This window comes from Cheilinus undulatus, linkage group 21 (assembly GCF_018320785.1).
Source record: "Cheilinus undulatus linkage group 21, ASM1832078v1, whole genome shotgun sequence".
Taxonomy (NCBI): domain Eukaryota; kingdom Metazoa; phylum Chordata; class Actinopteri; order Labriformes; family Labridae; genus Cheilinus; species Cheilinus undulatus.
In genome coordinates, this window is record NC_054885.1 from 4,722,643 (window position 1) to 4,738,766 (window position 16,124).

The 16,124-nt window shown below is 40.2% G+C and overlaps 1 protein-coding gene across 3 annotated transcripts in view; it reads left to right on the forward strand.

Annotated features, from left to right (window-relative positions):
• LOC121503682 (microtubule-associated serine/threonine-protein kinase 1-like) overlaps window positions 1-16,124 on the forward strand; it is an 80,447-nt gene that overhangs the window by 22,492 nt on the left and 41,831 nt on the right. Inside the window, exon 2 of one of the 3 annotated variants that reach the window (XM_041778201.1) lies at window positions 2,590-2,621. In XM_041778201.1, the coding sequence (XP_041634135.1) occupies window positions 2,590-2,621 (32 nt within the window). Of the gene's footprint in view, window positions 1-2,589; window positions 2,622-6,904; window positions 6,987-16,124 lie in introns of those variants that run through there. The other 2 variants (XM_041778202.1, XM_041778203.1) reach the window with 2 other exon arrangements.

Here is a 16,124-nt window from a genome sequence, read left to right on the forward strand (position 1 = left end):
ACGGCCGAGGCAGATGAAGGAACACGCTGATGCCTGGATTCGCTGTCGGTTTCAGTGAGTTACTGATTTCTCACGCAAAAGTTTAAAGTTTCTTCCAGCGTCCACTGGTGAAACTGGCCACTTGATCCCTCAGTTTTTGGGGGGCATTTTGTGCGGATACTGAATATTGTAGAACTTTGAGCTTAGATTACCTCCATCCCGGCGTCTCCACCTCATGCTTTGAGCTCAGTGGCTTTGATCTAGCGTCTTCTGTTTTCAGACTACATATCCCAGAAGCCCCAAAATTACTCACAGGGAGCGCGAGAGCGCCCCCTTGTGCCAGCCGCCGAAAAAACACTTTGACATATATGGCTTATATGTCAGCGGCACTCAAGTGTTGGCTTTTAAATGACGTACATATACGCAGTAGTCGAGTTGTAAAAAACAATCGGGGGGGATGGTCAGGGCTGTAGTCAGGGTTTCAAATTAGTGAGGTCCAGAATTTAACCCCCGCAAATATATATATATATATATATATATATATAGCCATATTTTGCTGCTTTTTGACCATTTTTCTCACATTTTTGCCCATTTTAGTCACTTTTACACTTATTTTTTGCTGTTTTTGCCTGCTTTTTGACCTTTTTCTCTCATTTTTGCCCATTTAACTCACTCTTACATGTATTTTTTTGCCATGTTTTTGCTGCTTTTTGACCATTTCTCACATTTTTGCCCATTTAAGTTACTTTTACACTCTTTTTTGCTTTTTTTAAGCTGCTTTTTGACCTTTTTTCTCTCATTTTTGCCCATTTGTTACTTTTACACTCATTTTTGCCATGTTTTTGCTGCTTTTTGACAATTTTTTCTCATTTTTGCCCATTTTAGTCACTTTTACACTCATTTTTTGCCATGTTTTTGCTGCCTTATAACCACCAAGCAGCCACTTATGTGGCTTGCGCCTTGGGCCAGCTCTGGCTGGCATGCTCAGGGATGGGAAGGGTCAGCTGCCAGATAGGGGAGCGGTAGTTGCACTTTTACAGGAAACTAGTGCGCTTTTCAGGCCTGATCCAGCTCACCACATACTGGGTGCCCAGGACCTGGTGGGATGGACCAGATGCTGCATGCATTATGGAGGGAACAGCTGGGAAGATACCTGGAGAGATGGGGTATGGGTTATCAGCAGGCCAAGCAGTGCAGGACCAAGGTTCGACAAAAACGATGGACTTGCATTACGCTTCCACACCTGGCCTGATATTAAAGGTTGTTAATAATTTGGTAAAACAATGAAAGAGCTGAATGATGTAGGCTGTACTGATTAAAATGACAAGACGAGATCTGCCTCTGCTCTGGTGTGTCTGATCTCGTCGGTCTGACTCTTGGATGGTGTCTTTAAAGATCGTCGAAGTTTGAGCCGACTGTGCAAAAAAACAACTTATTTTTGCACGCCAGAAAACCACCGAGCAGTTCCATCCTGCCCCCACAGAGTTCTATTGGGCTCAATCTTCACTTCATTTTAATTTGAAGCCATGAATCCTGTCATACACTCCTGGTTCTGTCTTTAAACACTATCTTTAGACTGTTGCCCAGATGAATATGAGACATATCTCATTTCATGGCTACATGGGACAGTCTATCTGGTATGTCAGGTTACTAACACGGATTTATCTTATCGATTGTGACCAGAATCAAATGGAAGTTTGACATTTTTGCAGCATAAACACCCTCCTCCATGTCTGATATCAGCATTTTTAAACTACATTCAACCAGTCGATTGAGTGCCACTGCTCTCTGTAGCTCTCTTTCTCTCCCTTTGACTTTCTCTCTCTCTCCGTCCATCCTCTCCTCTCCTGGCTACAGATGGATGGAGAACATTTGGCTGAAGCTGCAGCAAACACTCACAGCGCCACATGAAAACAGAGCGAGCAGAGCCAGATCTCATGCTAGCACAGCCCGCCTCTTTACAAACAGACTGCACACTCAGATAGAGAGAGAGGGAGGTTGTAAACAGGAGGGTGAGAGGTGTGGAGGCGTCTTATCTCTGTGAGTCTCAGGTGTGAGCTGTTACAGCGTATAGTAGCAGATGTAATTAGCTGCTTCACGCCCTCTCCTCACGCCTGCAGGTTAATGTCGTTACGCCTCTGTTAGCCCTGAATCGACCGCCTCCTAACCACGGAGCGGGCCGTTATTAGGTTAACCTTCAGTTAAAGATTTTCTCTGCATGTGTGAGGGAGCACGTGTGGACCTCATGTTACTGAATCTCTGGTGCAGGATGCATAAAACAAAACCCTAAAACAATAACACAATAACTATTCATCTAAATAAAGGCTGTAAAGGATTTGCAAATCACTGTTTTCTGTTTTTATTCACATTTTACACAACGTCCCAACTTTTTTGGGAATTGGAGTATATCTTTGACACTGCTATATTTTTCCTCACAAGGACAAACCTCCATACAAAAGAGAGTTTTAGTGATTATTGTGGTCCACCTTGAATTTTAAATGGAGTTTATTGTCATGTTTCTCATGTGGGAGAATAATAGTGATAATCTTTTCTGTTTAGATGTTCCTGTACCTGATCTCCTTTCTGTCTCTCTCTCTGTCTTTCTTCCAGAAGGATCTGCCCCTGCCTCGCAAGAACAGCAGGTGAGTGTTACCTCCGTTCACCCCCTCCTCTGCGGGGACTCACCGACTCCCTCCATGGAGAAAAACAATCTCACGTGTGACTGGCTCTCTGAGTTTTTAAAGCTCTGAGGATGTCTGCTGTTGGTGAGGAGGGTTTGGTCCTGGTGTGGATGAAGATGAGGTTATAGGGAGTCTGTCTGGGTCTGATGAAGACGAGCCGCGGTGTTTGGAGGCTGACCTTGTAGCTGAAATCCTCTCTGTCTTTTCCAGCCTTTCACTATAAAGACCTCCTGCTGTTTCTCTGTTCTGTAGCAGCTTCTTGTTGGATTTATTTCCAGCCCTCTTGGCTTCGGTCCACCGATCCATTGTTCTTTAAAATCCTCTCTGATGCTTTCCTGTTAGAGAGACTTTTCTTTAGGCAATCAGTAGAGCCTAATCCAAAAAACTGATGCAGCGATGTGACGTGTTTGTTTTATGAAACTCCTGTTCTGCAGATTCATTCATTTATTGGATAAAAATGTTATTTACCTTAAATTCCTGGGATCACAATATCCTCCTGAGACACTGCGTGCTAATATGAGGACATGGTCGCATTTTGGCTTTCCTACAGCAAAGAAATTTTAACCTTTTTTTTTTTTCTTTTTTCTTTGGTACTTACATGAGAATTTGGGGATTTTTTTTTTTTTTTTTAGTTTTGGAATTTGATTGAATTTGGGGAGGGAATTTGTTTCAAAATGTTCCTGAATTTTCATGGAATTTAAGGGATTTTTTTTTATGTTTGGGGGATATTTGGGTGAAGGTTTCGATGGAATTTAGGAGGAATTTATTTGTATTTGGGGAGAAATTTGATTAGGATTTGCCTAACATGTTTCAGGAATTTTCCTGGAATTTTGTAAAAATTTCATGTTTATTTTTAGGCCTTTTCCAGAAATATTTACCAAAAGTTTCTGGGACTATTAGAGGACATTTTAGGTTATTTTTAAAGTGATCTTTGGAGTCTTTCAGAGGGGGAATGTCTATTGTTTAATTTTATTTTTGGTACTTTCATGAGAATTTGGATTTTTTAAAATTTTGTTTTTGTTTATTAGTTTCGGAATTTGATTGAATTTGGGTAGACAATTTGTTTCAAAATGTTCCTGAATTTTAATGGAATTTTAGGGATTTTATTTGGATGTTTTAGGGGATATTTGGATGAAGGTTTCCATGGAATTTAGGAGGAATTTATTAATATTTTTGGGGGGAATTTTATTAGAAATTTTGAGGAATATTTGCTTTGAAATTAAGGGGGGATTTGCCTAAAATGTTTAAGGAATTTTCCTGGAATTTTTTGTAAAAATGTCATTTTATCTTTAGGCCTTTTCCAGAAATATTTACTGAAACTTTTTAAGAATATTTGAGGAAATTTTGGTTATTTTAAAGGGTTGTTTGGAGTTTTTCAGAGAGGGAATGTCTATTGTTTATTTATTAATTATTATTATTTTTTTTTACTTTCATAAGAATTTTGATTTTTTTTTAATTAATTTTGGGAATTTGATAGGAAACTCAGATAGGAAACTTACTTCAAATTTTCTTGAATTTACAAGGAATTTTTGGGGACTTTGCTTGAAAGTTTGGGGATTTTTTTGGGTTGTCTGGAGTTTCACAGAGAGGTAATGTCTATTGTTTTCTTTTTAACTTTCGTGAGAACTTGGATGTTTTTTTTTTAACATTTTGGGAATTTGATATGAAATTCGGATAGGGAACTTAGTTTAAATCTTCTTGAATTTTCATGGAATTTTTAAGGGGCTTTGTTTGGATGTTTGGAGAATTTTTGGGTAAATTGTCCGTGGAATTTAGGAGGAACTTATTATTGTAAAAATTTTATGTTTAATTTTAGGCTTTTTCCAGAAGGAAATTACTGAAAATTTGCGGAATATTCAAGGACATTTTGGGTTTTTTTTGAAGGGATTTGGGGAATTTACAGAAATTTCTGGAAGTGTCTTTAAAATATTTGAGAATTTAGAGGGATTTTTATGTTCTATTTATATATTTATAAAATAAAATTGTCAGATAAGCCTGTTGTCCACATATGCAGACATCATATTTTGGTCAAAACTTCTTCCTGTTCAAAGACAGAGCTTAGGTTTTTTACCTATCGGGTCCTACTGGTCCTAAATAAGTGAGAAAAATGCATTACAAATGGGTCGGGTCTCAGGAGGTTAAAAGACTTGTAGGTGTTGATGGCCGATTTACAGGCTGGCTTTTAGAGCTCAGAGCAGCTGCAGGAGAGAAGAGAGTGGTGGTCAAGTGTCTTTGACCCTGTTTATACAGTGCATTAACACAGATTTATACCTGTTTAACACATCCTATTAAGAGGTTATCCTGAATGCTTTGCATGGACCTTGATATTCAATAGCTCAGACTGCATACAGAGGTGGTCTGGGCTGGTGGTCTGCTCATTTCCTGATATGGACCTTTACGATAAAAGTGCGGAAATAGCGTCACTTGGAACCTGAATGTCCAAAATGCATAATCAAGGGAAAATGTAAACAGAATCAAAGCACTACTAGTTTAAAAAACGAGATTAAACACAAGCATGCAAGAAGATAGCTTTTGTTTACATGCAGCAATCATGCACCAGCTTTGTGTCTTTACAAAGAATATTATAAAAATGATTTGAATTGATTTGCATCAATTTTATAAGAGCTTTAAAACATTTACCGTACATTGCGTTTTGCAGTGTAACAACTCTACCTGCTAAATTTATGTTGTGAAAATCCCAAAAGTCTGCAGAATCCTGGAGGATCTTGTCTCGATCTTGTCCCAGCTTTTCTCCTGTGCCTGTGTTTGTGTCATTCAGCCCCACCCTGGTTCAGACAGTCACACAAAGCTGCAGCATCATGCTGCATGCTGCACCCATGACACACAAAACAGACCTCTTTATGAATCATTGAATGCTTTTGTTGTCGTTGCAGAGCTGCACAAAGACATTCGGTTCTTCTCCTAAGTGCTGCATGCAAACAATACAAAAGCAGTGTTGCACTCGTCACATACAGATCTATATTAGTGCAAATCATTGGTGAAGTATCAGCTGTATCATCTAGAAAGTAAATAAGCATGATCAGCTTTATATTTAGTAAACATGGATGTCCAAATCACAGCAGGATGCATGATTATTCTAAGGAGAGCGTCAGATTAAAGATCAATAATCTCTTAATAAAGCTTCTAATGTGATTCATTATAAACTCTTTGCCTCGATGAATGAGAGCATATCTGAGTCCGGTTACAGCCCAGCAGCTCCGTCTCCACCCTCCTCTTCTGTCCCATCTCCTGCACCATCCATCATCGTGTGCAGCCTCCTCATCCTCACTCACACGGGTAATCAGACATGAAATGAAGCTGCAGACAGACCTTTGTTTTTATGTGATTCATGCTCTCTTCTCCATCTCTCTCCTGCTTTCTTCAAATCAAACTCCCCATTTTCTCCACAAGACAGCTTCCTGCTGCTTTTACTGTCTCAGTCACATCTCACCTCCTTTAGTCAGACGCCATCAGGCTATAAAAGGTTACCCTGCATTTTCTTTACATATCTGGCATGTGGACTTGCAAAGCTTCAATCCAATCCAGTCAGGACATTTTGATATCTGGATCCTTGGATGTGCTCTTTGCTATTTAAAGCCCAGTTCTAAGAAAGGAAATCAAATCTTTATCATGCTATTATCAGGAGGTTTATTTGATAATCTAAAGTGAAGCCAATCCCACATCAGTTTTGTTTTCTTTTGGGATATATCTCTGTAAATGTGCTGAGTTTCTCGTCCATCCTGCCGCCAGTAAACACCTCCATTCAGAGCATGTTTACGTGTTTATGCGTGACGTTTTCCCCGTCATCTGCATGCTTTTTTTTATTCCATTCAAACATCTGCTTCATGGTTATGTAACAGCCCACATGACCTTGTCCTTTAGTCATTTCTTCACTCTCTGCTGAGTCAAGCTCTCTTCATTCACGTCAGCCTGCAGAGAAAAAGCTTTTAACTCTCCATCTTCATCGAGAGCACAGAAAAAGAATACTCAAACCAGTCTGCTGATTTCACCCTGCGCTGAAGCATCCTCGCCTTGAGAAAATGACCCACAATCCCCTGCTGCCTTTTGTTTTGTTTTGTCCTCTCTTAAGAGACGGACCCACCCTGTCTCCCTCCCTCTCCTCTTCCTCTCTCCTCCTTTTGGATCTCAGCCACACTCGCACACATGCACTCATACAGACGCACATCTGAATGCTGAAGGAGCAACACTTCTGCGCTGAATTGCAATGAGACCCGATTCTTTCTGAGCGCTCTCCCTCGGCTCTTGATGCTCCTGTTGCTTCGAGCTACGCCCAGAAACCGGCAACATGTTCCGACGCACCAAAAGGTACAACTAGAGATGCAGACGGAGACTTCAGGGATTGGTTTCTGTCATTTTAAAGTCTCTCTTATGGTTAAATCTCAGCTTCTCTCTTTGTAAAACTTCAGGATCTTCAGGAGGATGACAGACAGGCTCATGGTGAAAGTTTGGTTCTGCTGTGCATGCATGTCAGCGTCTTTGTCATTTTTAGCAGATATTTTGGTGCCTCGGGCAAGATACTGAACCCTGAGTTGCTCCTGAAGTCGTAGCTGCAGGGTGTGAGAGTGTGTGAATTATTGGCTAAGAAGCCGCCTTACAGTGCTTTGCATTGTTGTGTAAATGTGTGCATGAAAGAGTGAGTGCATCATGTAATTTAAAGTACTTTAATGCATCATATAAAGGGATAATTACCATCCATTTACCATGTTTATATCAATGCAGGATCATGCTTTTGAGGCCTGGAAGCTCATTTGTAAGTTTAAAGTAGGGCTGTCCTGCAATCAGGATTTAAATGTTGGATATGACACCAGTAAAAAATCTAATAACGTCCATAAATGTTTGAATACCACAGCAACAAACTCTGAAATCCTATGCAAATGTATTTTTGTGGATTAGACATTATCCTCTGCTGTTTGGGACTTATTCACGAGCATTTTTTCTAAGATTTCTCTTCAGTTGACTTCTTCAGAAAGTTTCTAAAATGGTTTTCACCTGTGTGAGAAGGCAAGGTGCATGTAAGCTGAAAGCTCATGCACATTCCTCCAAATAAGCATGGAGTAACACCCCATTTATGCCCATATATGGGCATGACACTGCAGGGCAGTGTGCAAGCACAGAAGGCACACAGATGTGTGAGAAGAAGTAGCAAGAAACTGCTAAAAATGTTTGTTGAAATTGATCACATCAAAGTTTCTAAGTGGTGGAAATGAAGCTGAGTGTTAGTTCATGCAGGACAGGGTGGTCATCATCAGCTGATGGCCAGCTGATTCCAGTTATCACCTGCCAGCTCCCACAGCCAATCACAGCTCGTTCTCTCAACACAGTGGTGTATTTAAATATGACAAACATCTCATTAATCCCTTCTTGCATTAATGCTGATGCACCACGCTGCTGCTGCTGCAGCTTAACCTCCTCCACCCCAGCCTCCTCCTTTATAGCAGGATATATAGCAGGACATAAATGTATCCATCCATCTGGAGGTTTCTAACTATCTAGAACTGTTTTTCTGTAAAATTTATGACAAGAGTGTTCCTGACTGAAATAGGTTCTTTGAGTAATCATTACTTGTACATTTAAGCTGGGTTAATCTGACTTTTATAAATTAAACTGCACTGTGGAAACTTTCCTACATTTAAGAATTCTGTTAAAGTCAAAACAACATGATTAAGCACTTTTCATAAAGCTATGTGGTCTTCATCCACCGCAATTTTCCCTTATTTCTATCACAGACTTTAATCCTGAAGATTAATCTAATTAAGATTAATCTTTAGGATTAATGCCACCTCAGGTGGTCCAATTTAAGGGATGCCAAGCGTCAAGTTCCTGAACCAGGAAGTCCTCTTCCATCATGTTCAGTATACCACCCACTGCATATTATATTTGCTCCCTACAGGCGGTCCTTCTCTGAGTCAGTAACTTCACTCATGGTGCAAACGTATTATTCTGGGAACAATGAAAAAAAAAAAAAACTTAGAATCATTGAGGACTGTTTACTTAAAACTAAAAATGTGCTCAATTAACTCAGAAAAATAGAGCTAAGATAGTTATTTTGGATTTATAAGTTAGCAAAATGTTTTTTAACAACCTTCAGCTGTTGAAACACTGTAATAGTTCTCAAGTTATTGAAGTTATGCTCCAAATGGCACCAGTGGTGGATATTAACCCTCTGAGATCGACGTTGTTGTGTACAAGAAGAAGAAACAAAAAGTTTGATAACTTTTTAACCATAGATTGTTGCCACTTAATGTTTTTTCGTCTTGCAGCCCTTCATTGTGCCATTCTAACGGCGCTATCCACTCCTTCATCATCCTTATGGATACTTTTCTAGTGAGCCTGGAACTTGCATGACTTTTTGGGGTCTTTAAAGATTAAATCCACTCCAGTAATTCAGTTTATAATCCATTTTGATTGGTTCTGCTGCTAGCGGCTAATGCTTTCCACCATTTTGTATCCCACAATGTTTTGTGACAGGCTTTGGCAACCAATGGCAGGCTGTTAGGTCGTCACGTCAAACTATACACTTAGATCAAGCAGGAGACGCTTGAATAGCTCGTAATGGAGAGAAAGAGACACAGAGAGGCCGTGACATGCCCCTCTGTGTCTCTGCAGACAGGAACACAAAAAGTGCTGTGACTTTTTTCGTAAATCTGTGGATAATTTTAAGACTTCTGTCACCCAATTATTATTTTTTCACTTTTTGGTAACCAAGAGATGGAAAATCAAGTCTATGCAAAACAGTCTTAGCCATTATTGTTTAAAACAGTATCTGTTTAGCTTTTCTTATGTCTTTATAGTTCCATAACTTTTTTTTAAATTCCAGTGCCATTACTGCAGCACACATATTCCTAAAGCCAGGTCATCCTGAAGAAAAGGAAGTCAGAGCTTGACTGTGTAGCTCAGGATGGATTTTTTTTTTCAAGGTTTTTAAGACAAAAAGTCCAGGAGAGACAAAACTGTTAATAATTGCATAGGGCTCAGAGAGGGACAGAACTGAACATTGACTATTTGTGCAATTTAGACAGTGTGCTGGAGTTTTTCTGAGATTTAAAAATGAGACTAAAGTAGATTATGTATGTAGGCATTTCGAGTGTTCACCAGTAATGGTCCAAATCTTGACATTTTTGTGCCAAGTATTTAAATTTTCCTCAGGTTGTAATCTGTTTTTTCCCACAACTGTAGACTTCAGTGGTAGCTGCTGATAGCTGAGTTGCTCCCATTTGAGTAGTGTTGTTTTGCCCCACATCTCACTTCTTCTAGCTCCGGTCAAATAAAAAACAAGGCTGAGAAAATAACCTTAAATAGAGAATTAACAGCAAGTTATAAAAATGTCTTCTGACTACAGACGTAAGCGGAGCGAGCCTGTATGTGTGAAAACGATACTTGGATGTTTTCATCCTGGTCTTATTTTTATTGAAGTGAATGACACATCAGGTCAGGAAAACAGTGACCCACCCGAGTCATCAGTGACAATTCAGCAGACGTGCAGGTCCACTGATTCACCGTCTGACGTTACCGATCAATGATGACATGAGCCGAGGATGAGTCTGAAGTTCAGGACTGTTGCTTTTTTTTTGGAGTCTGAGTCAGTGATGATGACAGATGTTGTTTCCTGAGGAACAAAGGCAGGTGGGACATTACCAGCCCCTTTCACATCCCAACATCAAGATTTGGCTGTGCATTGATGGTTCTGCCATGCCCTTTTTCTACAAGTTTCTACAAGTTTTCTATGGAGCATTCTGTTGATCTTGCAAAAGCACATCAACCAGTAACAACATGGACAAACTTTACACCTCTGTATATTTTGTACACACTCTTTGCTTGACTTTTTGCACATGTGAGATAAACCCCATAGCCTGAGCTTCTGATGGTATCCTTTGGAAGATGACAGCATGATTCAGAAGCTGCTAGGCAGGCTGTGCAGCGTGCATGGAACGTTCTGTCCAGTTTGGTCTAATTTAGGCGCATACATGCGAGAGTAAATGCATCTCCTACAGAATAACCTAGGTGTGATAGTCTCACTTGCTCTGCTTTTAACTACCTAAGTATGTCTGCAACAGATGCATTGAGCAGCTTGCGTTTCTGCAGCACCCAAACTCCCAAACTTTGTATCAAAACTATAAAAATTGAAGCCTTTAGCATCCTATATTGGAGTAATATCTCATTTTTAATTGACAAAAAGTCATGCAAACTCCTGCAGAATGTCTAAATTTTAGACAGTGCTCTCTCTGGCATTAGCTTTAGGTTTAAAATATGTCTGAGGAGCTGAAGTTCTCTCACAGCTTTTGTCATTTTAACCCGCTGCAGCTTAGAACGCATTGCATGGTGTCATGTGATGCATGCATGTAAAGCCGGTGTGCTATTCAGTATAAAGGAACCTGTGTGTAGTGGTTGAGCTGCTGCAGAACAGGGCTCCAGACTGCCCCTAAATGGTCGCATTTTGCCCCTAAAATTTGAGACAGTGCGAGTAAATTTTCCTCTACTCACGCGTGTGCGACCGGTAAATTTTCTGATTTTTTCTATTATTATTATTATTATTATTATTATTAAATATTTTTTGTTGCTGACAAACTTCAGCCCAGTTGTTGGCGATAATGCACAAATGAACTGGTTTGCTAACCGAAATTATCTCCAAAAGAAGAAGAAAGAAGACGAACACCAAAGAAGAAGAAGGCGGGCCAATGTGTGTGAGAGCGGAGGGTGAATGACCACTGTGACTGGCTAACGTGTGAACAGAGGCGAGTCTTGGGGTTATCGCGTGAATCTACAGGTTTCACGTAAATCTTGTAAACAGAGGACTATCGGTGCTTACTTCCTCCCCACTAAAACTACTCTCCTCTACTAGAGAGTACAGAGTGCCGACATTACCTCAGATAACCTAGACAATCATATTTAGCTAACTTTATTAGCTTCATATCAGTATAGTAATAGTCAATCACGTTTTGTTAAATGAGTTTGGACACCACCTTCAGATAAATTTCTAGTTTGTGGGGTTGCTGAAATGTTCATTTCACAAACTAATACCTCTTAAAATGCTGGAATTATATTCATAAAACCAAACAATCCAAATGTTTAACTTTGTCACAATCAGTACCATGAAGGTAGCAACAGGCACTGAACATTACAGAAAATATGATTTCAAACTTTCAGCTCATATCGATTTAACAAAAATGAAGCAGTATTTATTGCAGCAAATATTTATTTTAAAACAACCACTGTTTGGAAGCCCTTGGAAGAATCGCGTTTTTGCTTTCACTGTACGGGAAGTTCCACCCACATTCATAGCTACAGTAGACCCCCCCAGGAATAATGTGGTATCCACCTTATTTACTTACAGCTTACAATACAATGTGAAAATGCGATTACAAAAATATATTAATATTTACAAATTCAAGGTGAATTCATATCGAAACAACTGTTGTTGTTTATTAGCATCAATCGTTAGCAGCTGTAATAGAATACATGTATTTAATGTACTTCCGCTTTAGCACTGGAAGTTTTGCCCATATTCAGATTTACAGTAGCGGCCCCGGGAATAAGGTGGATAAGTTTAGAAGTGGTGCTTCATTAATTAAACACCACTAATAAAATCATATTGAATTCTATCATATTACAGATATTCAAGAGGAAATTATAATAACGGGTTGTAAAATGGCATGAAGTGAATTTTTACGACCCTTTCCATCAAAATGACAGACAACAAAAATGTCCAGCTCAACCTCTGTGCGGGGAACATGAAATTTGCTAATAATACTGGCACTACACAATTAAAACACGACACTTTGAGCAAACACAATGCCAGTCTGAAACATAAAATGTGCCGTGACCTGTGTAATGAAAGTGCAACTCCCCAGTAATACAGTGAAAATGAGAGGGAATGTGAATATTTACTTTGCAATGCATTTTACATTGTGCGCCCCTAAATTTTCTGCTTGCGCCCCTAAAGTTTTAAGTTAGGGGCCACTGTGCTCCTAGTAAAAATAGTTAGTCTGGAGTCCTGCAGAATCTAAAAGGTTTCATATTAAGGAGAATTTAGATGAACAGATCCAGTGGACTTGCACTAAATGAGGAGATGTGATTTTCTTTGTCACCATCATCTCCAAGATTTTATTGTAACTGAGCAGACTGAGCAGGGGAAAAGTGGGTCTGAATCCAGAGAACAGCAGAAACCATACATTTATACATGGGTGTGAAAAATCGTTTTCACTGTTGCCCTTTTTACTCATGGCGTTCCTCAGGGCGACATTCTTGGTCCTCTCAGGTTCTCTTTTGTCGAAATGTACCAGAGGAGGAACTTTGATATGACTTGACTAAGCTGGAGTTTCAAACTGCATTTATATTCTTTTTTAAAGCCTGGACAGTAGTTTAAAAAACAATTTTCCTGTGATAATTGAATAAATAAATCATTTTGCATTTATTAGCAGTTTTATTAATATGTGTACCTCATCCCTTTGTGTTTATAAATGGTCTGTTTAGTCACTGATGTCAGCAGCTTGAAACCTGAGTTGACATTAAAGCTCTGGGGGTCTCTTCAGTAGTGGATTTAGTGCTCGCTCTCCTGCAGGGACCCCTCTCTCCTCCTGCTGATTTGGAGTTGAACCAGCTTTTATTTCTGCGGGGTTTCTTGCTGTGACACACCTGAGCCCAGACACACAGGGGAGATAGTACAGAATTAATGCAGATGACCTTTAATTTTTAAACAGTGAGCAGAGTCAGGAAGAGTCCAGGCTGAGCTTAAAATGATGGCTGTGTTCTAGGGCGGGGCAGTATGTTTGGTTTTTATTATATGAAATAAAAGTTAGGATCCTAATGTTTCCATCTGTACAGTTTAAGTTGATTTGAAATACATGCTAAGGCTTCTGCTGAATAAAAAGATCCTCACATTACCACTAACAGTAATATGCTTATTGAGAGCTAAACAATTTAGTTGAAATGCTTAGTCTGAATGGAGTTTAATCATTAAATTGATATTATTTTGAGTAATTTCCATTATAAGCAAAAATAAAAATAGTGTCCATACTTGTTTGACCCCATGGCAATTTAGACAAAAGTTGTAGGAATCCAATATTGCATCATTTATTGTTTTTAAATGGTTATTTTGGTATTTTTGAAGTTGGGCTGTACTTGCTAATAGTAATTATATTACAAGAGGTTTTAGCCTATGTAGCTTTTTATAATCAATAAATACTAAGAGGCAATCTAAAAAAGTAGTACTTCTGCTGACACGGAACTAAAATAAATAACAAAAATATAATAGCAATATGAAATAGAATAGAAAGATGCAAAAAAGTATGTATAAGGTGTGATAAAGGAGGTTTACAAATGTGCAGGTCTGTTAGTGGTTAAGTTATAGTGTAATTGTCTAAAAAAGTATAGGACACAATCATATGTGGTCTGCAGTTGCAAAAAGAAAAGATTACGTCTAGTGCATGTAAACATAATGTGTAAGTCTGTTTAAACGTAAAATATTTGTGTCTGCTGGCTGTTAGGTTCAGTCAAAATCAGTTATATGGAGATAGGGAGAGGGCCGGAGTACTGTCCATGAACTACTATCACAGTAACACAAAATTAAACATGAATTTTTTTTTTTTTTTTAGTTTGACTTTAGTTTATTTAGGTAACAATACATATCAAACCAAGACATGAGGAATGTCCATGTGTATTTGGAGCTGAACAGTCAGCTCTAATGACAGACAGATATGTGTCCAGCTTTCTCTTGACATTTTATTTTTCAATTCGGGCTGCATGGTGGTGCAGAGGTGAGTGTGGTTTCCTCGCAGCAAGAAGGTTCCAGGTGCACACAAGGCCTTTCTGGGCAGTGTTTGCATGTCCTCCCTTCGTGTGCATGGGTTCTTTCTCTGGGTTCACCGACCTCCTCAGGCCCAGTTGAAGAAGGGTCTAAAAAAGGAAGATGGTAGCCTGTTCTGAAGTAGGTGTGGATTATTGGAGCCAGGCATGTGCCTTCAACTCCTTGAGGGATGCACGGTGCTGGGGGAAGGTCGCCAAGCAAAAGCGCAGAAAATCAGCGCACTCTGCTGATAGGTCACTACTAATGTGCAGCTCTCCGTCCATGAATTTCTTGCTCGTGAACTTGGAGTGGTGCAACATCATGTAGGCCATGGCTCCGAGTTGCCAGACCGTGGCTGGACCAGCCCTGTAAAACCCGAAGGAGTGCCATTCAGGCGGGGCGAATGACAAGGTCCCACTGAATGAAAAGAAGGTCGCTGAAGTCCGGGCTGTCCCACAACCAAAATCTAGGATCCTGAGGCGGGGGGCCCCGCCCCGTAATTCTACCAGGACATTCTCGGTTTTAAGGTCTCTGTGAAAAACACCTTTACGTTGCATTTCCATGGCCGCGTCGACCAGCTGAGTCATGAATGCCTTTGCTTCATCCTCCCTCAGAACACCAAAGTGGTTGGTGAGGTAAGTCAGGAGGTCAGAGCATGGAGTTGGTCGCTCCATGACCATGACCACCTCCGTTCCAAGGACAAACCAATCCAAAAGCTCTACGGCGGCCGACTCTTCCGATCCACTGGTGGCTTGCTGCCACAGGGTGATCTCCCTGGGAATTTTAAACGGTTTTCCCTCTTGTAGGATTTCAGATGGCTTCAGATGGACATATTTAATGGCCACTGGTTTGCCATCTTCCTTGCGAACTCCTTCGTAGACCGAGCCAAAGCCTCCGACCCCGATCATGTTTCCCTGGCAGTATTTCCCCTCAAAATCAGCTCTGCTGGTGTTAACAAACAGGCTTTCTGTTTGTTCCTCATCAGATGAAGCAGAGAATGATGATAATGATGATGATGTTGATGATGAGGATGATGAGGACAGTGATGAAGATGATGATGATGATGATGAAGAAGATAAAGAGGACCACGGCTCAACTATGGAGTTATCATGGTTGGCATCGTCCTTGTTGCCATCGTCATCAACCACCTCCTTCTCTTCCACACTCTGTGAACCATCCAGGTCTTCTTCCAGGTGGAATGGTTCCCTGTAGTTACCACTTACCTGTCTTATGTCAGACGTCAGGTCAAAGGTAACTTTCTTATTCTCTCTGTTGGTGGAGTCCTGGTACAGGAGGCCGCTGCGACACTTCTTCAGTGGTGGCTCCCCCTCAGGGATGGCCACTTCCATCCCAATATTTTCCACAGAGGAAGGGCCATCTTCTCTAACGGCCTTCCTCTTGCCGGTATTTTGTGCTCTGCTGGTGTTAACAAACAGGCTTTCTGGTTGTTCCTCAACAGATAAGGCAGAGGATGATGAAGATGAAGATGAAGATGAAGATGATGATGACGATGACGATGATGACGAGGATGAGGATGAGGATGATGATGATAATGATGAAGATAAAGAGGACCACGGCTCAACTATGGAGTTATCATGGTTGGCATCGTCCTTGTTGTCATCGTCATCAACCACCTCCTTCTCTTCCACACTCTGTGAACC